The sequence below is a fragment of the Ictalurus punctatus genome, chromosome 22 (genome assembly GCF_001660625.3).
Source record: "Ictalurus punctatus breed USDA103 chromosome 22, Coco_2.0, whole genome shotgun sequence".
Taxonomy (NCBI): Eukaryota; Metazoa; Chordata; class Actinopteri; order Siluriformes; family Ictaluridae; genus Ictalurus; species Ictalurus punctatus.
In genome coordinates, this window is record NC_030437.2 from 3,315,675 (window position 1) to 3,340,349 (window position 24,675).

The following is a 24,675-nucleotide window of genomic DNA, read 5'->3' on the forward strand; positions in this document are numbered from 1 at the left end:
GTCTATAATAATTAATTAAATAAATAAATAAATAAATAAATAAATAAAAGTATGCAGCAGCAAATCCAGCAGAGGGCAAAATATGGAGAGACATTATGGAGGTTAATGTGGTGTCATCAATCCAGCACAATATAATTGAAATCAAAAGAAAATGGTTTGCCACAAAACTGAGTAAAAAAAGTATTACTGCAAATTTGGGGAGGCCAAACCATGACAAAGCTTTTTAAAATTGACGAGATGCCAGGGCAAACAGAGCCAATTTATAAGTTAGGTTTCATCCTCTGAAAACAAAAAAAAACAAAACTGTCTATTTAAAGCTGATAATTCAGTATTGATAATTCAATAGTTAATCTTATGTGTAAAATTTACACACACTCAGGAACTGGAGTAGGGTATGGAATATTTCCCCCAAATTTACAGGATTTACATGAATACCAAAATTCATGTGTATAAACACTCATTCCCGAAAATCTATGCATATATCCATTTATATCTAGCTAGTTTGGGGCCCAATACTGGGTGTAACACAGAAATGTAGTGTAATTTACTTTTCCTAGTAACACATTAGTTTCTAACGTGTTAGAACTATTGTGTTAATTACTTTAATTACTGTTATACAGCTGCTGACAATAGGAATATTATTACAAACACTTCTTACACGTTTAGAAACTAATAGCCTGTTAATTATGTGGAAATCATTTACAACAAAGCTTAATATACCCACTGTTTTTACTGCATATACACTTCAAATTACTTTGTTCATTTGTAAGTAGAAGAAACAAGTTTTAAGGGACTGTAATGCCTTTTTTCTTCTTTAAAAAGTATTAAAGTTAATGCATAGCTTGTTTAGCTTCTAGAGAGTAACTTAGACGTCAAGTAATGATTAGTGTATTTACCTTAAATATAATTTCTTTGTATTTATATTTTAGTTTTATTTTTTACTTTTAAATAAAATTACTGAATAACAATATTAGTGTAGAAGTAATTAGCAATTTGCAATGGATTAGCTTTTCAAATAATGACCCTGTTACGACACGGCGAATTCGGCGCGGCAGTTCACAAAGTGTAGTGCTGCCCAGGGACGTGGCGGAGGAGGACTACACTTCCCAGTCATACCCGCGCTCGAGTTCGCCAGAGTTCTAATCACGAACACCTGCAAACACCTGAGGTTATATAAGGGCCTCCCTACCATTAGCCGCTTGCGAAGTAACCGCTCAGCAGCCTCGTCTGTTTGTTTACCAAGCCGATTTCATTATAAGTGTTTTCCCTGGTGCTCAACTTCACGCTCGTCTCTCACTACGCTTTTGCCTATGTCCCTGATACACAGCTTACCTGCTCTGTCCCGATTCGATTCTCGTTTTGTGTTCAGTCACACGCCATCTCTCCGCTCGCCCGCACTTGTCTCCATCTATGCTTCGTAACAGACCCTGACACTGCTTACAATGATTAAACTGAATTGACTTCCACCTAGCAAAAAATACTCTCAAGTGTTCCTCCAGTTGAATCTGTATTTGTAATCATTTGTATCTATTATTCTTTCAGTCTAATAATACTATCTATACAGTAACATTTTCATATTAAATATGTTATTGAATATGACTGAGGAAGCAGTGATGTTCTCATAGGAAGTCAACAGGCCTCACCAGGTCAATCGAGTTCTTCCATCTAGGCTAGTTTTGGGAAATAGGTAGCTTAAAACTAAAGTACATTTATCTTCAAATGAGGAAGTAGCTTGAATGTCAAAAATGTCGGTACAAACACATGTACGTGTGTGTGTTGGTTGCTATTTCATTAAACTGCATTGTCATAATGTTGTCTATAGTTTCTGTTCTCTCTCTTCTGTATTTTATAGCACCTGGTAACTACAATTACTGAACTTTTTTTAGGTGAAACTTTTGTACTCCACTGTCTTCATATGAGGCTCTCTTGAGAGTGTATACACAATAATCCATCTAGGCTAGTTTTTCCTAGTATACTAAATTAAAATTGAAACATATTGTTGCTTTGAATGATCAGTAATAGTCATCATTATGCCACAAGTCCAGTGAACTTGTCTAACTACTGAAAGACAATGTTTTCTTATATGTTTCTTTTAACTTTGCTTCAAAGAAAGAACTGTAACTTGAATGTACCTCTGCCAGTACAACCACATGTACAGGTGTGTGTGGAATTATCAACATGCCATGTGCCATGCCAAGTTGACATTGGGAACCAATCCAAAATATATATTTACTCTTTTCTGTGAAGATGTTCAGAAGGCTTAATAGTCATTAGCTAGTATTTACTTCCGAACAGAACACATTTTAATATAATAATTAACCTGTCATTTTTCAGATTGTCAGAATTTCAACAATCAAGAGTGTCCAGGTGTCCAGATTACGTAGTTGTGGGAAGTGAATTTTTCAAAAAGGTGTGTCCAGAGCTTGTTGATTTAGAAATGCATACATTAGGCTATATATACACCTCGATCTACTGTACGAGATTCACAACATCAGGCTGAGAAAGGTAAGCAGATCATTACAGTATTACTTTATTGTATTGTGTTCTTTATGTTTGTTTTTAACATTTCAATGATTAACAATTTTATTGTTTATTATTAACCATTATCAACCATTATTTCAGTAATATATAAAAATTTTAAAAATAATGAAAAAAAAATCACATTTGTTTGTGACAAATAAATGAATTTTCCTGCAATCAACACATTTATTTTTTCTAGTGTAGTGTCAGGTTTTTTTTGGTCCAAATGTGTTTTGCCATGCACTTTTACTGATTTACATTATATAGGTTAACTTATTTTAATGAATATACAATAAAAAGGAATGAACTTTTATTCTTGTACATTGATACAAATCACTGTGATCATTCACACTAGATAAATAGATTTTCTATTTTGTGGAAACATGTCAATGTTTTCAGCTGTTTTGGTCATTTCAAATATCTAAATCTAATATCTTAATCTAATAACTTAAAGTCAATTAATTTCTATATGGAAATCAATCAGAGGCAGTAAAATGCTATGACACAAGCTGATTTTTAAGGTAGCATATACATATAGCATATTTTTTGTTGCCATAAAATGCCATAAAATTATGCCAATTTCCCATAATCCCGGTCAAGTTTAAAATTGGTAAATGAAGTTACTTGCAATTACTCAAAGGGAAAACCAGTTTCTTTATATTTTCACCACAATTTTTATAGTTTAAACATAGTTATATGTTTAAAAGGTAGCATAAAATTGCTGACTGTTGATTGTAAGGCAAAAAACTGTAAAAATATTTATTTCATTTAACATAAATGAGACATAATCCAGTACATTCGCTCATTTCTCTGAGGATTTTAAAGAAAGAAACTCACAATTTAGACAGGAAACAACATTTACATTTTACTTTTGTTGTTCTCATATTTTTATACCCAGAATGACACCTTTAATATATATATATATATATATATATATATATATATATATATATATATATATATATATATATATATATATATATATATATATATATATAATGTTGTAAGGCATGCCAAAATTTAACAGTATAATATATATCAAGATAAGATCAGCAGGTTTGTGCAGAAGGATCCAATGCTGCTCTGAAGAATAAAGCAGTTACTGAGAATATATGAATACATCTAGTCACATAGTTATATGCTTAAAAGGTAGCATAAAATTGCTGACTGTAGATTGTACAGCAAACAACTTTAACCATATTTACTGAACTGTAATGTCATACATAGTATAAAATGAGACATAACCCAGTGCATTTGCTCATTTTGGCTGACAATTTTAAAGAAAGCAAGTCAGAATTGAGGCAGAATACAACTAACATTTTACTTTTCTTTTTCTAATATTTGTTTTTATACCCATAATGACACCTCATAATGACAAAAAAACTGAGCTCTTCCCCTCATTTTATTGTGTATTTGCTCTTAGACTTGCCATTTCTCTGAAACAAGAAACTTACACTTGAACAAAAAAAGGGGAAGAGTTGGCAGTGGAATCAGAGGTAAGGATTTTGTAAATGTGCTGGAATGTATATGTTGTAAGGCATGCCAAAATTTAACAGTATAATATCTATCAAGATAATCTCAGCACTTTTGTGCAGATGGATCCAATGCTGCACTGAAGAATAAAGCAGTTACTGAGAATATATGAATACATGAATGAATCTAGCTATTTTGATCTTAACATTTGGAGATGTTGTATAGTAGTTTAAGATACATATGTGCTGAACTTTGGGCATAGATTTGTTTGAATTATATAACATATTTACCTTAATTTTGTTCCCTTATCTATTCAACTAAAGCAAGGCTTCAGGTTCGGGTCAAAATATGGCTACAGAAAGATACAAGGTGAGAAGTTGTGTAGACATGTATTTTCATTACATTGTGTATTTTTATTAGCAAAGTGATGGTTAAGTGCTTTCTTATGAAGAAGTACGATGTAGAGGCTGGGTGACTAGACTTACATTTTTAAAAAAAAACAATAATAAATATCCGTCAAGTGTTAATAAAAAATTAATGTTATCATCATAGCATTATGATCATTATGATGATTATGAACCCAACATAATCTGTTGGGTTTTCTAGCTGAGAGGGTCCATTGTTTTGAGCTTCTATTTTTGGGTCATATATGCTGCTTCTGCATTGAGGTCCTACATTCATACACAGAGGTGAAATAAATGTTGTGCCTTAATCATTCAGAATATTTAATTTTATTACCATTCCAACTGTCCCTCTGACCTGCTATAGACTCCTACAGAACATGGTGCCTTTGGTGGCAGACCACCCAATTTTTAGGTGTGCAAAAATAATGGAACAGATAGTCTTAAAGTGAAAGAATTAAAGTAAGACGGGGGGTCTCCCTTCAGTCTCCTCTTCAGTAAGTGAAATGCTGCTCAAATGGATTAAGGTCTGGTGATTAACTTGGCCAGTCTAAAACCTTCCACTGTCCAACCCTGATAATGTCCTTTGTTGTGTTGGCAGTGTGCTTTGTGTCATTATCTGGCTGTATGATGAAGTTCCTCCCGATTATACTGGATGCATTTCTCCATAATTTAGAAGACATATTGTTTCTGTAGACTTCTGAATTCATTGTGCTGCTACCACCATGAGTTACAACATCAATAAGATTAGTGAGGCCTTTACAGAAGAAGCAATGCAAGCCCAAGCCATGAAACTACCTCCACCATGTTTCACAGATGAGCTTGTATGTTTTGGCTTTTCCATCACTTTACTTGAACTTAATCTTGGGTCCAGAAATTTTATGGCTCATCTCTGTATTTCTTTGTAAATTCCACTCTGGCTTTTTGATTCTTACTGTTGATGAGTGGGTTGTATGTTGTGGTATGGACTCCATATATCTGCACTTGAAAACTTCTTCAAATGGTGGATTGAGATACCTTCACCCCTACCCTTTGAAGGTTGTTGGTAATGTTACTAACTATAGTTTTGGAGTTTTTCTTCCTAGCTCTCACAATTTTTCTGACATCAACTACTGTTGTTTTCCTTGGCCAACCTGTTCCATAACAGGTTGTTTATACTGTACACTACTGGTTTCTTTCTTTTTCAGGACATTCCAAATTGTTGTATTGGCTATGCCCAATGCCTTTGCAACGGCACAAATAGATTCCCTCTTTTCTCAGCTTCAAAATGGCTTTCTTTTCTTCCATAGACAGCTCTCTGATCTTCAAGTTGGTTTATCCATTTTACCAAGAAATGCAGTCTTCACAGGTGAAACATGTGGCTCAAGCCAAGAGTAGACCCTCAGAGCTATTAACTCTTTAAATAATCAATTTAACAAATCCACACCTGGGCAGCAAGAAACACCTATCAGTCACATGCGCCAATATTTTTGATCACTGGAATAAAATGGGTGGGTTCAAACAAAAGGTGCCAAGTTGTTTAACAGATCTAAATGTGAATATAAGGAAATTAAAGCTAAAATTGATCTGTTGTCTCCTTCATCTTTTGAGCTCAAACCTAAACGTCTTCAATAGAAAACAATAGAATTTGTCTTGCTATTCCAAAATTATATTATAAATGTAACTATAAATGTCAATGTTCCTGGTCATTCGCCAGCTTAGCCAGAACATTCTAAGGAATGCTGTATGATGCCAGTATTTATGGCAAAATATTCTCATACTTCACTATATAACCTTGTTGGAAAGACATAACAGTGATGGACATAATAATAATGACAGCTATATTTGCATTGCTAGTTCTTATGGATGAAGTGAGAATTTTTTAAATTACAGATCTTCAATGACTCTGTCCATGGCCATATAAAGATGCAACCGCTGCTGGTGGACATCATTGACACACCAGAGTTTCAACGCCTGAGGAACATCAAGCAGATGGGAGGAATCTATCGTGTCTTTCCAGGAGCTTCTCACAACCGCTTTGAGCACTCCCTCGGGTAAAAATGTCAACACATTCATATGAACAGGAAACTATGTTAGGTGGAGGGCAGTGGCAGCTAATGTGGGGAGCAAATAATACAAATTTTAATGATAATACATTTACAAAGACATTTTGATACAGCATACTAGGAAAATCAGTGACAATAAAGGGTCTAGGTTACTTTAAAAATAGAGATGCAGAAGGCAGATTATATTTAGTACAGATTTGCATGACAGTAATGAGTAGTCAGTGTATCTAGATGTTCGGAATTTGTCCAGATCAGAAGATCATAGGTTCACTCGCTGAAGCCAAAAGTTGGATTACGACAATGAAATAACACAAGGCATTTATATTAAATGCAATGCATAATAAGAACAAGTGCAATGGCAAAGTAATAAAATGGAAAAGTGGAAAAGTGGGATCCCAAATATACAAAAGAAGAAAAGAATCAAAATAATAAAAGATTAGTACAGTTAGTGCAATCAAATTAGACTAGAACCGGGTCTGTTAAAATAAAAGTTCACAGTCCATCGATTGCACCGATATTGGATTAATGCAAGGTGGGCATCTTCCTCCAGGGAAAGCAAGTGTCAGTGTGCGTACAGTTCTACCTGACCCCTTGGGTCAAGGGGAAATAGTTCAAGGCTCCCTGGCTCAGTGTTTCTAGGTTGCAACCTCCTAGCTACAACCAGGCTCTATAACAAGGGGGTTGCCTCGCCATCCAGTACTGGAACAGTTCTCCGAGGATCTCCAGAATCTCCACTACTGGTTCAGACTCCACCAGTAACAGCGATCACTCACCATCTGAATCCAACAATAAAACCTGACCTAAATGGAATAGGTCAACATAAAATTACCTCACAGACACTATTGACATTGCTGCCATAGGCTAAGGCTAGTCTCAATAAACACATTCAAAATACACTTAATAGCCCTAGATGTATGAATGAAGTGCATGAAAACCAGCTCTCCATTAGCATTAACCCTAACCATGTAGGACCCTGGCGTATGTGGGATGGGTGTAGGTTCAAGACAGTCTGTTGGTTGCTGTTCAGAGTGTGAGACTGAGCACTGACAGTAAAGGCTTTAACAAACATCTCAACATAAGAAAATATAGATTGTCACATGAACTTCTCAACTAACATTTTGGTCCAATAAATACCTGAATGACCAGAGCTGAGGGACTTGTGCACCCAGTGGATCACCAACTCATGCATATTTTGTGAGACATCACTTTTCCAGCAAGGAAATGGTTCATCTGTTAGGGATCACTGGATGTCTTCCATGATATTCAAATTAATGTGTTCTTAAAACGTAACTTGGGGATGATAGTGTGGAAGAGAGTTTTGTTAGGTGTGGCTTCATGTAAAGGTTATCATGCCTTGGTATTCTTTGACCCAGTTCTGTAAGTTATAATGAAATTGAAGCAAGTGAAAAAGAGGGCTGGTCTGGCTTGATCTGGATTCATTCATTTCACAGACTTTACATATACAAGATTTTGCTGATCAGTGAGGATGCAGAAGGGATGTTCAGATCCCTAGAGCCAATGTCATCATTCCTCTAGCAGGACTTTTGAGAAGAATGCACACAGGTGAAGCTTTGCAGAATTACCATGATGTTGAGAGAGTACATCTCCTATGCCATTTACAAATGGGAGAGAAGGATCAGGATGATGTAGAATGGGTGCATTTTTTAAATCTTTCTGTGAGTGTTTGGAAAGCTTGAGTGAACTCTCAAGATTTTAATACCTTGAGAAGAGATATCAGTAAATAATCAGCAATGCTTTCCAGTCTAGTGGATGTCTATTGAAAATATAAAGTTCTTAAAACTCAGGGAAGGGTGAAATGTCCTGAAACGACAGGACAGTTGCAAACCATAACTATGCAACTTTAACAAAATATAAGAAGAAAGTCAGCTCACGGTCAGCTCACAGTTGCTATACACTTTTAGACAGTGAATTTTTTAACATAAACTGTTGTTGGGAGCTTTTCTATTAATTAATTCTGTAATTTAAATTCTTTTTTTTTTTTTTAATAAAGGTCATCAATCTACAATTACTTTTGATATGCTGCTGAAAACACTCACTAAAATACATAATTATTCAATATCTTGCAATAATGATAACAATGGTAATACTACATCTTGTTTCTTTTAACAGTGTGTGTCATCTGGCAGGGGAACTTGTACGAAGTCTGAAAGCTCAACAACTTCAAGCTCAAAAAGCTAAAGAAGCTAAAGAAGCTAAAGAAGCTAAAGAAGCTCAAAAAGCTAAAGAAGCTCAAGAAGTTCAAGCAGGTCAAGAAGCTCAAGAAGCTCAAGAAGGTCAAGAATGTCAAGAAGCTCAAGAAGGTCAAGAAAGTCAAGAAGTTCCAAAAGATGATAAAATAACTAGTATTGATATGTTCTGTGTTCAGATTGCAGGATTGTGTCATGACCTGGGTGAGTTATTCATAATGCATTAGACTATAACAATTAGATAGTTGATTAACACAAACCAAATTTAAATCCAGATACAACCAGAATCTATTTGTGTCTTACTAACAGAAGATAATATCATGTATTGTAATATAATAGTGACATATTTAATAAAATAATATATTCCACAGCTTAGATAAACTGTGCAGTTGGCATGACTTCACAATTATACTGTTTTATCTGTTTATATACTGTATTGTGTAAGCAGGTGTCATGTAATAAATGTAAAGGACACTAGGATGGACGCAAGTGCAGATAAGAGATTTTACTTAAAGAGAGGCAGGCAGACAAATTAAAAAACATCAGACAGAAGCGTGGTCAAAAAACAGGCAATGGGTCAGGCGATTGGCAAACAGGCATAAATGAGGCAAAACCAGAATCAAGAATGAGGTCAAAACAATAACAAGTGAACCAATAACAAACGCTTGGTATATGGAATACTCACATAATACTTTGCAGAGTCATAGTGTTAGAACCATTGAAATAGAAATACACTTGAATGGCCGTAAGGGGTCGCCACACGGGTTTCCTGGCCACTGTCTTGCTCAGTGCTTCATGGAGACAGCTGTGTACATTGTTTACATATGGAAGAGACACATTTTCGACAGGGTATGCAAGCGGAATAATGCCATTTGTGCCATCAGGCAGCATACTTCGAGAGATCACATATGTAGAAAATATAATAAAGAGAATATATTCTCTTTCTTCGTAAGGATTCTGCCAAATTTCACAGACAGTTTGCAATGGCCTTAGGCTTTTGATCTCAAGCTTAGCAGAATAGTGTACCATTCTATAATGTAATAGGTTCATAAAACACCTATAATAATGAAAATTAGATGTAATTTTAATAAAAATAATGAGATGGCCATTAAAATATCAATAAGACATACCCTTAAAAGCTTCCAGTTTTGCTTCCAGCTCAGCTGACAGTTGGTTACTCTCTTTAGGACTTTTTTTTTTAGGACTTTTTCCCTTGCTGTAGTGTTTTTCAGGTCTTTTTGGAGGTGATCTATTCACTGCCAGAGGTCTTTTACAATTTTTGCTGCACTGGTTTGCTGTGATATGACAGCAGGAAGTGTAACTGATACTGTGTACCTCATTACCATAGTGTCCTTTTCTCAACAGTGCATGCATAGGCCTTTATTTCTGCAAATTAATTGTTCTTTAGTGAAAGAAAAACAAATTAGTAGAATTAAACAAAGGGTCTAACACAGAACTAGTGAATGCTATCAGAAAAAAAAGCATTACTAGGATGAGGTGGAGACAGGGCTAGACTAAAACAGGGCTCAAAGAGAAACACAAGTGTAACTACAATGTATTTGTCACCATGGGAACAGCAATGCAATGGTGGAAACTAACATAAACATTGTCCATTTCACTGTTTTGTAATATGTATATACCTATAACTGATGTAACTGTGAAAATTAATCTGTACTCTGTTTTTCAATTGAAGGTCATGGCCCATTCTCACATTTATTTGAAGAAGTCTTGAAGGAGCTATCAGAGAAAATGGTAACTGAACAATCTGAATTACTTTAAATTTACCAGCAGGTTAAATTTGATTATTTAATTTAAATAGCTAAGATAAATGCAAGACCTTGGTTTAATATAGAGTTATTTCTTTTATTTTTTGCTGTTTTTGTTCTCTTCCCCACAAGGTTTCAGAAACAGGAGAAAGTGAAACTACAGAAGCTTTAAAAAACTGGAAGGTGAGGATTTTGTGATTGTTTATATTTATTTATTTATTCATTTTCATATGATTCATTTACATGTGAGGTCATAAGTAGATGACAGATTGGCAAAGCTATCAAAGACACCATCGGCATACAGATTTCTAACTTGTTTAATGCCCTTGTCATACCACACTTAAAATGTGGAGTCCAAACACGATGGAGGAAATAGATGGTTGTTGTCTAAAGGACCCAAAGAGGATGCACCTACAAACTTAAAGTGCCGTCTAAATTTATGCCAAGTCTTAAGTGTGTTGAGAACAACTAGATTATCAGTATATAGGGAGATTTTGTAGGTAGAGAGGAATAAAGTAAAGCAGGTAAAGAGGATTCCCTACACGACAATAGTTCCAATTTAGACCAAGAAGATCCAGGAGATTTAACCCAGTAGCAAAGTTTATGGATGTGCGCAGCCCAGTAATAGAATTGAAAATTGGGTAATGCAAGTCTGCAAATCTCAGGAAGCTCAGCCGAATGCTTTGAATAAATGATATTAAAGAGTTTACAGGTATTGAAAAACAATTGTCGTCCCTTTATAAAACCGTTCTGCTCTTCAGATATAATATAAGGGAGAACATTCTCTAAACGAGATGCCATTACTTTCACCAACACCTTTACATCTGCATTAAGCAGAGACAGCGGTCTATAAGAACCACAGGAGGATGGATCCTTACCCTCCTTAAGAAGGAGGGCTATAGTGGCTTGTGTCAGAGTTGGAGGCAAAGACACACATTCCAAGGATTCGTTGAACATAGCCAAAAGCAATGGAGCTAATTTTACAATAAACGTTTTAAAAAATTCAATTGGAAACCCGTCCGGGCCAGGAGCTTTGTTAGATTGAATTTTAATTGAAATTAAACTGTCTTCAAGAGAGAGTGGGAATTCCAGTTGCATGGCAGTATTCGAATCAATAACAGGGTTACAAAGGTTTTGAAGAAATGCATTCACTTTAGTACTGTCTGTAGGAAATTCGGACTTATAAAGAGAAGAGTAAAACGATTTAAAAGTAGCATTAATTTCCATGGGATCTGTAGTGACGATATTATAAGTGTTTTTAGTAGTAGGTATGAGACGGGAAGTAGCCTGTCACTGTAGCTGATGTGCCAGTAAACGACTCGGCTTGTCGCCATGTTCATAATATAAACCACGAGTACGTGACAACAAGCGTTCCGCCTCTTTAGTCGAAATAAGATTAAATTCTGCCTGTAAGTCAAGATGCTGTTTAAGAAGTTCTGGAGAAGGGTTCAATGCACATCTCTGATCGAGGTTAATGATAGCAGATGTAAGTTCATTAACTCTAGCGGTGCGTTTTTATTACAGAGAGCAGAGTAAGAAATAATCTGCCCTCTGATATAGGATTTAAGAGGTGGAGTCATTCTGATTGAAGAAAAGAAAGTCATCAATAGAAGTAGAAATGAACTCACAGAATTCACTGTCTGCCAAAAGAAGAGAATTAAATCTCCAAGGCGGTGGGCTACGTTTATAAATAGAAAGATGAATATCTAATTGTAGAGGCGTGTGATCAGAAATTACAATACCCAAATAGTCAGAAGAGACTACACAAGGATCAAGAGTGCTGTCTATAAAAAAATAATCAATCATCAAATAGGAATGATGCACCTGGGAGAAGAAAGAAAACTTTTTAAGAGCGGGGTTACGGGATCTCCAGGGATCAACGAGACCGTTCTGACACATAAAATCTGAAAATATTTTAGACATAGCAGATTGATTCAGAGAACGGAGATCACACTGATCCAAGTTTGGGTCAATTACACAGTTTAAATCTCCCCCGAAAATCAACAGGTGAGTATTTAAGAACGGGCGATTGCTCAACAATCTATTAGCAAATTCCATGTCATCAAAGTATGAAGTATATACATTTACCAACAACACCTGTCTTTGCATTAGGGTACCAGCAATTTTGTGATGGTAAACAAAACAAATATTCTGTTCATCAGTCTGAAAGTTCAGGGTGTTCATTTGATGAGATCTGGTGTAAATGGTACATTATCATCATAGCTAAATAATACATATTGATTGATTAGTTTATTTATATTGCTCTTTTACATGTTTTTATTTATTTTTATGGTATAGCATGAAGCACAATCAGGCAAAATGTTTGACCTGCTGATACAAAATGGCATTGAGGAGAAGATGACGAGTGGATATTATAAAGATGAAGATGGTGAAGATTTACATTTTAAACCTGAAGACTTCAAGTTCATCCATGAGCTTATTGAAGGACCACCACCTTCGAGACCTTCTAATAATGTAATAATAATAAAAATACATATATAAAAAATACACATATATATATATATATATATATATATATATATATATATATATATATATATATATATATATATATATATATATATATACACTGTACATACATACATACATGCATACAAGGCTCAGTCTTAAAGTAACTAGTAACATAAGATAAGATAATACTTCGCAGTGAACAATGACAGAAAATAAAAGGCAGACTAATCAATAATTTAATGATGCTGCTTTAATATCTGCATAAATAAAAATAAATAAATAAATAAACACATTGATTTAAAAAATGAACACACAAAACTGGTTACTTGTTCTCTATTGTTTAAAGTGCCAGTGATTCGTACATCAAAAAAGCAGCACAATGTAGTCATTTTTAGCAAAAGTCTGTATGTACAGTTTTAAATTTAACTGAACTCAGTGGAGACTCCTGCTAAGATGGTGACATCATTGACATGTTTGACTTGTCTAGGCCCTATGATCTTTTTTCATATGACAAAAATACAAATCGTGGCATTTACAAATTTCTTTTGTACCTTAGATATTAGGAACTCTTAGGGATTCTTTGTTTGCTCTCTGGGGGAAGAATTAAAGGTCTTCAAGTAGAACTATTTTAATGAAGCTGAGAACCGCTAATTATCCAATGAACACTTAAAGGAGAAACCATTTTCTAGGAGTGTATGTGGGTCAAAAAGGCCATGGGTAGACTAAAAGTTCATTATAAGACAACTCTCAGTCAATTTCTCTTTGTTTGTTTTTTGTTCTTATTATCTGTATATGGTTTCCCTCATGCAGTGGTGCTACGAAGGAAGAGGCAAGGAAAAGTCTTACTTGTATGAAATTGTGGCCAATAAACGCACAGGCATTGATGTTGACAAAATGGATTATATCAGCAGGTGAGTTTGCCTTGTGCACATTTTGTCTGTGAAACGCACATTTGTTTTTAATTAATGCCATTTAATGTTAACTTTCTATGAAAGGTATGACATGCTATATATTTATATTTCCCTTTTCCAGAGATTCCCAACATCTGGGAATGAAATACAACTTCTCACACAAGCGCTTTATGATGTTTGCACGTGTTTGCACCATCGGGAAGAAAGAAAAGCAGATTTGCATGAGAGATAAAGTAAGTTTTAATGTGTGGGAAGTTGTTAATGCACCAAGACATGATATTACAACATAATTATTTTTTTCTATTATTTTTTTTTTCATTAAGGAAGCGATGAACATGTATGAACTTTTCCATAATCGATACATGCTTCACAACAATGTCTGCAAGCACAAGGTTGTGGTGGCAATAGAAATGATGTGAGTTAACTTCAAACTGCATTAAATTTCATGTGAGATTTAGGCAAACACCAGTTGTAGTGCTGGTCAAATATAATGTTTATTCCTCTCATATTTACAGGATTGTTGATGCATTTTTGGCTGCTAGAGATTACATTGACTTGAGTGGCATGATCTCTGATAAAGTTATGGACCCTGAAAGATACCGGCAACTCACAGGTTCTCACCTAGACAATACTTTTTGTCAGATATTTCCATCTTATATGTTTTTATTAAACATAAAATATACTCACACACATCGTTTGGCTGGGCTTATTCACAAAGCCTGTGATCTACTGTAAATTTTTTAATACAGTTTAATAGAATTTAAATGAATACACTGCAGTACCTGCTACTGGAGTTGGTTCTATATAGTTATCTCCCTCTTTTCAGATGACATTCTTCAGGAAATTATGCGGTCAGATAGGGCCAGTCTCGAAAGGTCAAAGGAAATCATTACAAGAATTGAGAAACGTGAGCTTTATAAGTTCATCTGTGCCAAAAAGCTGGATTGTGATGAACAAGAGTTGGATACTCCTGAACAAAGGAAGGTTAGACATGTTAATTTTTACAATTGTTTACCAAATTACCAGTTTCTATTACTGAATACTGAACTTTTAAACACTGTTATTAGTTTTTTGGCCATTTTTATAATTTGCCATGTGCTACTGACATGCTAATTCATTCTAGTCTATTTAGCTGATCAGGATCACTTGCAAAATGATAGTGTGTGTGTGTGTGTGTGTGTGTGTGTGTGTGTGTGTGTGTGTGTGTGTGTGTGTGTGTGTGTGTGTGTTACTAGGAAGTGGTGAGGAAATGGCTGGATGAAACAATGAAAACTGATGTGAGTGAAATTTTGAGTTCTAAGTTGTTTTTTGAAATCCAGAGAAAACCTAAAACCTGTCCCTCAGTTTTTTGAGTTTTACTGATTTTATCAAGAGGTCTGTTTCACGAAGCAACACGTTGTTGAGACCGAAAAACCAGAGTTTGCTCAAATTAAACTCCAACATACCTGGGAAGACACTAAAACTGGCTTCAAGAAACAGGCTGACAGGTCGGATTTGTTTGGTTTTGTCAACTCAAAACTTTGCAACTCTTCATGATACAGGCCTCGGGTTAACAGTCATCATGACGCTGGTTATCAACTTTCTCAGTCAACCCAGGTTTTAACTCTGAATCAACGTTTACTCAGCTTGTGCATTCACATAAAAGCCAGAGCTGTTTGTGGCAAACAGCCAATAAGCTCTTTTCACTTGATGTAAGGCAACTTCCATTCTGACTCGGAGCAGTGTCGTTTACGTCCGCCAGCATAGTGGAATGCTAGTGCCACCATTATGGAGTTTACCTAGTCCCTTGTTCATCTGCTAGAAATATAGCTACATGATGTACAACGACTTGCAAACAAATTTTCGTTTATGACACGTTCCAAATTTGATAAAGGCTACAAAGTCTTCATTGCGCAGTACTTGATTAGGAAAGCCAGTATCTGATTATGAAGATAAGTGTTTTCGGCTTTTCTAGCCCTTACATTAGTGAAGGTGCTAGTATAATGATAGTTGATATTATCAATATATTATCTTGCTGTTTTGCGAATAGAAAGTCTGTAGACCATATTCTTAATTATGTTACTGCAGTACAGACCACAAACTCCTGTTGCAACCATGTTTCCTTATTACTGCTGTTAGCTACAGATTCTGGATTGTAAGATAAAAGCCAAATTTATTCATGGTTAAAGTTGTATTTTTTATAGTTTCGAATGTAGTTGTCGATGAGGTGACAGGGAGAGGGCAATGTCACAGGTCCATGAGGAACAATGAAGAGGTTTCTCAGATGAATAGTTCTCTAACATTATGATTACAGAGTTTAGTTTTCTTTTTGTTGTGTTTTCCTGCAATGCGTTTTTTTTGTGTTTTCCTGCAATGTTCCTGTTGCTAATGTTGCTCCTAGCTAGCCTACTTTCTGAACCATGTAAAACAGGTACAGAATAGTAAATTGGAAATGATCAATAAATTTACCAATAGAACCTGATTATAAGTGCGTAAACATTATTAGTCTTAACTTCACTGTTCGTATTTTGAGTTGTTGAGTATGTGAAGGTAAAATGGAAGTACAGATAGTCTGCTTTGCGGAAAAGCGGAAGTTAACTGACGTCATTGTGAAAAGGGCCTATAGCGTACAACTTGCAAAAAAGCAGTCGCGCATATTTCCCGTTGAAGAGCAAGAAATTATTATGCAGAAATATGAATAATTTAAAACTACAATAACCACAAATATCTTATCATTGCGGCTACCAAAGCTCGGGAAAACGGCTGATTTTGTAAATGCTTAAGTTTACTTTCATGGACTCACAATGAAAATAAACAGATTAAAAACGTATAAACCCCAACATATTTCATGTAATTTCATTTTTAAATAAATGTACATTTTTTAATTAAATATCAATAAAATAAATATAAATTTGTGAAAATATATTAGGACAATAATAATTCCACCCCAAGAAATGTACCACTCGCAAATTGCGGTACAGTAAGCATGTGGCTTCAGCATGTCACATTGTTTATATGCTATACAATCTGGTGAAAACTGATATCTTTCAAATAGATGGTCATGGGGAAAAGCCAACACAAACACTAAAGAATTAACTTTGATACATCAGATTTATATCACTTTGCTCACAGCTGATTGGTCCAAGTTGGGTTTTGAGTTTTCTTACCCAGAATAAAACTGCTCCAGAGCAGATTAGCCATGTAGGGTAAATTGACAACGAAAAACCAGAGTTTGACTGGCTTTGTGAAACAGGCCTCAGGAAGACAGGACATTAGATAGTCAGTTAGCTATATACCATATTAGCAATGGATTTTTAAAATGTCTTTAATTATGTTATATTTCTTTAATTTTAATTAATTATTTTACATTTAATTATCTTTTTTCAGCACTAATGCAAAAGTCATTCAAATTTCATTATCATTAAATTTGTAGCACTTTTTATTTGTATTAAACACAGGCTACCAAAATCGATAACCATAAAGCAGTCAAATGTTGAGGTGTGGTGCAATCAGAGGTAAAATCCAAAGAGCACCAAACAGGTGTGTTATTAGAGTCATTATTAGGTTGGAGTCCATCAGCTGACCTGGTAACTGACCGAGGATTCTGGAAAACATTGTGTGTGTGTGTGTGTGTGTGTGTGTGTGTGTGTGTGTGTGTGTGTGTGTGTGTGTGTGTGTGTGTGTGTGTGTGTGTGTCAGTGTGTGTGTCCGTGTGTGTGTCAGTCTAAATTTCAAAGATGGCGGGAGTGGATCGCACATAATGAGATCACTGAAGACCATTTTGCTGTCAAGGTAACTGACAAAAAAAATAATAATATAGAACTCCTATAATTTTAAGTAGCTGAAGATTTTGGGACTTTGTGCTGTTTTTGTTTTTTTAACATTCTATTTTTTGTTATTTATTTTTTAATACAGCCTGTCAGATATTCAGGTTTTAAAGCCACTATTGGCTACAGAAACCAATAAAGAATCTCAACATTTTTTTTTTTTTTTTTACTTTAGCAATAGACAAAGCTCCAATAACAATAATGCTATGTACATACTGTATGTCTGATGTTGCTCTTTTAGAAGATAATTAAGTTTTTACACCATTAAGTTTGTACACTAGCTACAATAGATGCATGGAAAAAATATAAGCATAAACAATGTAACTGTCTTAAATTGCTTCATTTACTACAAAAATTGGTATTTTACATTTGGACTGTTCCATACTGCTTAAAAAAATATTTATGACTTTTTGTCTTCATCCATTATAGACTGCCAAATTAAATTATGGAAAGGAAGAGGAAGATCCAATCAAACATCTCAGATTCTACAGGAAAAATGACCTTGACTCAGCAGTGAAACTGAATAAACATGAGGTAGATATGTGCATTATCTTTATGATTTATCTCTTCTACATTGTAGGGTGTATCCAAAACCGTACTTATATAACTTGCATCTGAGAACAGTCAACTTTACATTTTAACGCACAGGTTGTCTGTGTGTTCTCTAATTCATGATTGGTCTGAAATGACTTTTAGGAATGAAATGTCTGTTCTCTGAGGGGTAATGACTGATGGTGCTCCTAAATTTCATGCTGAAATGGAATTAAGGCCAGTTCACACTGGACACACATTACAACCTCATTCAATTCCATTTTAACAAGCGATTCAATCCACAGTGCTAACGTCAAAGTAAAGCATCAACTTCCAGCTCACCGGCCGCACTGCCCTTATATACACTATATATATAATTTTCTTCAAGTGAAGCATAAACTTCATAGAAATCCAATTAAAATCACAAAAGCACACTTTCTATACTCTGTGAACTTTATTTAAAAATCATATTCGACAAAGATTTCATAATGTACAACCTGTAGCTGCATAGCAAAACAACCACACCAGTAATTACCAGTAGATGCACATATACCAGTTATTCACACTGTCCCACTGTCGGTCTCATGACACGATTTTAGGTGAACAGTTTTGTAATTATGTCTGGCCGATCACTACAGACAAAATAGACTCGGTAATGAAGCTTCAAGAGCAAATGACATTTATTAATGTGTAATTACTTTGACTTTTTATTAAAACAATATTTTGCTATGAGTTATAAACTGAGGAACAATTATACAGGAAACTAAGGAGTTAACGAGCAACACTGAGTGCAGGGGATTCCGGTATCCATTGAACTAGGCTTATTCTATTGATAATTCAATATTAAACAGTTACCATTTCTGTCAAAACAAAACAAAAATACTGAAAATGTAAATTCACATACTTATAACTGATAATTGAATGCTGGAGTTGAACAACCAGAATATATTAGAAAACCAAATGGCACTGTTCACTAATATCTGCACTTGCTCTGCTTGAGCTTTTGTGCAACAATGGCATAGCAACGAAAGATCACAGAATGGCTGCAAAGTTACTCTACATTAATACACTGAACAACAGAATAAAGTACAACATTACATTAATTGTAAAATGTAGTAAAATAGTTTACATATTTTGTGATATATATATAGAGAGAGAGACAGAGAGAGAGAGGCTGTGACACACCATCATATTCCCTGACACAAGCTATCACACTCTCACACATACACTATCATACTCACACATGCACTATAATTCTGTCTCTCTCTCTCTCTCTCTCTCTCTCTCTCTCTCTCACACACACACACACACACACACACTATCAAACCATTATTAAACCAAGTCCTTTTAGTTGATCACAACATGTCTCTCTGTTCTGCAAACTTCAGGCAAAGCAACCTGCAAATCTGCACTACGGACATGATGACATACAGTATACAGTGAGGGAAAGAAGTATTTGATCCCCTGCTGATTTTGTACGTTTGCCCACTGACAAAGAAATGATCAGTCTATAATTTTAATGGTAGATGTATTTGAACAGTGAGAGACAGAATAACAACAAAAGAATCCAGAAAAACACACGTCAAAAATTTTATAAATTAATTTGCATTTTAATGAGAAAAAAGTATTTGACCCCCTCTCAATCAGAAAGATTTCTGGCTCCCAGGTGTCTTTTATACAGGTAACGAGCTGAAAATTAGGAGCACACTCTTAAAGGGAGTGCTCCTAATATCAGTTTGTTACCTGTATAAAAGACACCTGTCCACAGAAGCAATCAATCAATCAGATTCCAAACTCTCCACCATGGCCAAGACCAAAGAGCTCTCCAAGGATGTCAGGGACAAGACTGTAGACCTACACAAGTCTGGAATGGGCTACAAGACCATTGCCAAGCAGCTTGGTGAGAAGGGGACAACAGTTGGTGCGATTATTCGCAAATGGAAGAAGCACAAAAGAACTGTCAATCTCCCTCGGCCTGGGGCTCCATGCATGATCTCACCTCGTGGAGTTGCATTGATCATGAGAACAGTGAGGAATCAGCCCAGAACTACACGGGAGGATCTTGCCAATGATCTCAAGGCAGCTGGGACCATAGTCACCAAGAAAACAACTGGTAACTGTTGTGGATAAAAAATGTCATAAAATAAACATAAGGGAGAAGAAGGAAAAACGGGCACCTGGACACATAGAAGCGGGATTAGGCGGACATTGACAGATTGGAATTACGAGCAATTTAAGAGCAGTAATAGTCAAAAAAAGACAAAAAGAAGTGTACGAGCTGAGGAGTGCTAAAAACACACACACACACACACACACACACACTCGTACAGTCAAGGGCGGGCAAGTAGACACAACATACATACACACACATGAATAACTTTAATAAAATCTTATAGTAATAGAGAAACTCTATAAAAAACAGAATAGTAGGATATGCAGGACAGTAGAACTGTAATGATATTAAGAAGTTGGAAGTACAGTAAACCGCTTTTCAAGTAGTATAAATATATATAAACTAAGAAATATAGTGCAAATATGAAAATAAATTATAAACGAGAAATACAGGAAAAAAAGGAAAATATAGCTTACTCATGATTCAGATGGTGAAGATTCTCGTCTCGCAAGGAAAGCCTTAATTTTTAGAGAACCATGAAGAAAGCCAGTTATAAGGGTGGCTGGGTCAAACTGCCCCCCCCACCCCCTCGAAATAACGATAAGACCAAGGTCCCTCCCGGTTGTTTAGTCGTCTTGCTTACGTCATTTTTTTTACCTAGGTAAATGAGAATCCTGGTTTTTGACAACCTAGGTAACTAGAAACTCTGGGTTTTTGTTTCCTGGGTTGTTGGAAATGCCTGGGTTCTGATTTTATGTGTAAATTAAAACCCCTGGTTTCAATTCTATGGGTAAGTGAAATAGGCCTTTTCTGGAAACCTATGGGTTATCTAGTGTGTAAATACAGTATAAATACTGGAGCTTAAGCTCAGGATATTGGGATCACTTCTGAGAATTCTCATCGGTGTGGATCTCGTGTGGTGGAATGGAACAATAAAGCTGGACCCTTGCTTCTTCTCACTCACGGCTGGTGTATTTTTTCTATCTCAGAGGTAGATGTGAGTATTGGCTTCTAAGTTGAATTTTAAATGTTTTTGGGTAATAGGCTAAATTCGAGCCAACATAACACACTACGCCGTGAAGGACTGAAATCCTGCAGCGCGCGCAAGGTCCGCTGCTCAAGAAAGCACATATACATGCCCGTCTGAAGTTTGCCAATGAACATCTGAATGATTCAGAGGACAACTGGGTGAAAGTGTTGAGGTCAGATGAGACCAAAATGGAGCTCTTTGGCATCAACTCAACTCGCCGTGTTTGGAGGAGGAGGAATGCTGCCTATGACCCCTGGAACACCATCCCCACCGTCAAACATGGAGGTGGAAACATTATGCTTTAGGGGTGTTTTTCTGCTAAGGGGACAGGACAACTTCACCGCATCAAAGGGACGATGGACGGGGCCATGTGCCGTCAAATCTTGGGTGAAAACCTCCTTCCCTCAGACAGGATATTGAAAATGAGTCGTGGATGGGTATTCCAGCATGACAATGACCCAAAACACACGGCCAAGGCAACAAAGGAGTGGCTCAAGAAGAAGCACATTAAGGTCCTGGAGTGACCTAGGCAGTCTCCAGACCTTAATCCCATAGAAAATCTGTGGAGGGAGCTGAAGGTTCGAGTTGCCAAACGTCAGCCTCGAAACCTTAATGATTTGGAGAAGATCTGCAAAGAGGAGTGGGACAAAATCCCTCCTGAGATGTGTGCAAACCTAATGGCCAACTACAAGAAACGTCTGACCTCTGTGATTGCCAACAAGGGTTTTTAAACCAAGTACTAAGTCATGTTTTGCAGAGGGGTCAAATACTTATTTCCCTCATTAAAATGCAAATCAATTTATAACATTTTTGACGTGCGTTTTTCTGGATTTTTTTGTTGTTATTCTGTCTCTCACTGTTCAAATAAATCTACCATTAAAATTATAGACTGATCATTTCTTTGTCAGTGGGCAAACGTACAAAATCAGCAGGGGATCAAATACTTTTTTCCCTCACTGTAGTCTCAGTGGTATCAGCAGTTGAAGACAGTGATGTTGACCGTTCTTGCCCAGAATCCACAACAGTATTACAGAAAAAAATTATAGCGTCTTCCAATCCCGATCAGTTTCAAAGTTTTGATTTTCTATCCAAAGTTAAATCGAAAACAAAAAGCCAGCAGTGTGCAACAATCTGCATACACTCTCCATGCATTACTATTGTGTGGGGCTTGGGAAATAGTATGTAACAGTCTCAATATATTAACTCTTTTGCTATTCTGCAGGTTTCATACCTTCTGCCCAACAGCTTTGCTGAAATCAAGGTCATGCTTTTCTACAAAGGTGATGCAAAACTCCCAGAAAACCCACCCACTAAAGGATTCTTGGACTGAAAAACCAAGTGAGGGATCAAGTGAAAAATCAAGCTAGGAATCAAGCAGAAGTGAAGAATAGAGTGAAGATTCCAGCAAAGAATCAACTGAAAATCAAAACTGTAATGCTGTTGAAACAAATCTCAATTATATAAACTGATCATGGGGGGGGGGGGGGGGGGGGGAATCAATTTTCAAATCCCAGATTATTCTATACAATCATATATTCTACTGTACTCTCTCAGGTAGTAGATCAGGAAAAGGACTAGAGATAAATAATCTAGAGAAATTAAACTAATTTGTGCATGGTGAATGCAGGGATATTGATCTAAAATTCATATAGTGTGCATTTGTTTTTCTGTACTTTACATGTAGGGTAGGTTTCTTTTTGGACTTTTCCTTAACTTTTCATGTAGTTGACACTATGAGTGATTGTGCTACTTTACACTCTTTAGTACACTGTTCATCATAAAAGAATGATTCCTCAAAATAACTTCATCAAAGTAACTTAATTAACTAACAGCTATCTAGTGTGCTATCATGTTGTTTTTTATTTTTTATTTTGCTTTTCTTTTAACATTTATTTCATGTACTTAGTTTAGGAGGTTACAGAATCTGAATCATATATTAGTACAAGTAACAATCATGTTTCTCTTATAACTGGTAATACTTACATAATATGGTTTGATCTGGGGGTTTATTTGTGGTAGAGGGTTAGATTTTAGCATATACAAAGTTAATTGAAATAAAAAGTTTAAGACATTGGCTATGTGATGACAGAATTGTGTGATTAAAACAAATATCTTAATTTGTGTGTCTGTTGTAGCTCAGTCGGCAGTGGGGGGGGGGGGGGGGGGGGGGGGGGGGTTCATGTTCCCTTACTTGTGGTCATGTTTTCCAAACACCAGCACCCTCCACTGTTTCCTACAATTTGCAGATAGAATCACAGAGAGATGTCTGTGATCAGGGGCGTGTCTAGAGCATTTTCAGCGGGTGGCCACTAGTTAAAAAAAAATGAGCATTATAAAAATAAAAAAGGTACATTTTATGGTACACTATTAAAAAGCTGCAAATTTTTACCTGATCTAAGCATTAAATTTAATTTTGTTTGTGTAAGCTAATGTATTTAGGATGATTCAGTTATGTTTGTTATTTTTGATTTGAATAAATTCTATTAATTTAAATGTTGTTTGACGTACATAAAGTAATATTTCTGTGAAGCCAGTGTTTATTTCTTCCCTTGTATTTTCACGTAACTAACACTAGTCAGTAATATTCATCCTTGATCCTAACAGCCATTTTCAGGCTTATGCTTTCATTGTTTAGGATCTACATACCACAAAGGCATACTATTATAATACTGACAAACACTAACCGAATACATTCGAACAACTTTGAAAACACAAAAAGTTAACCATTTTCATGTTTTGGCCATAATCATACAGTATCTTTCACAATTTATTATTTTTTCAGATTTCAAGTACAAAATAAAAGTTGAGAGTTACACATAATGAAAGTTTTAGGACTGTAACAGCTTAACTGGATTGTTTATCATCCAGGGCTGAGCCCAGATTCTTCTCCATCAAATAACATACTTCTAAATAGACTCTTTACATTTATTTTTTGTTATGTTTTGTTTATTGCATGTGAGGGCTAATTGCTTAAAAAAATAAAATCATAAAACGTGCCTTGGGTGTTATCATGTTTGCAGGACTAACACTAGTTTGGTGTCGCTGGCCAAGGGGAGACACAACTAAGCTATCATTGTATGGGTTTAGCTGCTACAGTACCATGTAAAGTATGTTATCGGTCCTTATGCTCTGCTCATATCATGATCACGTAACTTGAAACTCATATAGACATTTACACATCTTGTTTTCCTGCTCAGCATGAGAGGATGGTAGTGTTTCAGTTTCAGCTCTTTACTTGTAAAAAATAAATAAATAAATAATAAAAAATTGGTGTACATCGATTTTTTCCCCCTCACACTGACAGACTGTGTGAGCTAGTGTTTGGCAGAATTGAGAGCCGTCAACCAAGAAGACATGAGTATTTCCACGTGTTTTCCTGTAAACCCTGTCTGATTGGTCT

General features: G+C 35.7%; 1 protein-coding gene across 1 annotated transcript; it reads left to right on the forward strand.

Annotated features, from left to right (window-relative positions):
- Nucleotides 1-2,344: 2,344 nt before the first annotated feature.
- On the forward strand, nucleotides 2,345-24,271 carry LOC108255724 (deoxynucleoside triphosphate triphosphohydrolase SAMHD1). Its single transcript, XM_017451890.3, has 17 exons — nucleotides 2,345-2,505; nucleotides 3,944-4,016; nucleotides 4,317-4,362; nucleotides 6,267-6,427; nucleotides 8,570-8,850; nucleotides 10,340-10,398; nucleotides 10,545-10,595; nucleotides 12,711-12,887; nucleotides 13,695-13,795; nucleotides 13,917-14,028; nucleotides 14,119-14,210; nucleotides 14,311-14,408; nucleotides 14,622-14,779; nucleotides 15,031-15,072; nucleotides 17,474-17,566; nucleotides 18,031-18,135; nucleotides 22,498-24,271. The coding sequence occupies exons 3-17, from the start codon at nucleotides 4,342-4,344 to the stop codon at nucleotides 22,603-22,605; spliced, it is 1,659 nt and encodes a 552-aa protein (XP_017307379.1). The 5' UTR covers nucleotides 2,345-2,505; nucleotides 3,944-4,016; nucleotides 4,317-4,341; the 3' UTR covers nucleotides 22,606-24,271.
- Nucleotides 24,272-24,675: the final 404 nt, after the last annotated feature.

Bases quoted from the DNA above. Each gene is read 5' to 3' on its own strand.
- LOC108255724 (XM_017451890.3), top strand. From the start codon at position 4,342: ATGGCTACAGAAAGATACAAG. The intron at 6,428-8,569 runs GTAAAAATGTCA...TTCTTTTAACAG, and splicing joins CGCTTTGAGCACTCCCTCGG to TGTGTGTCATCTGGCAGGGG. The intron at 10,399-10,544 runs GTAACTGAACAA...CTTCCCCACAAG, and splicing joins AGGAGCTATCAGAGAAAATG to GTTTCAGAAACAGGAGAAAG.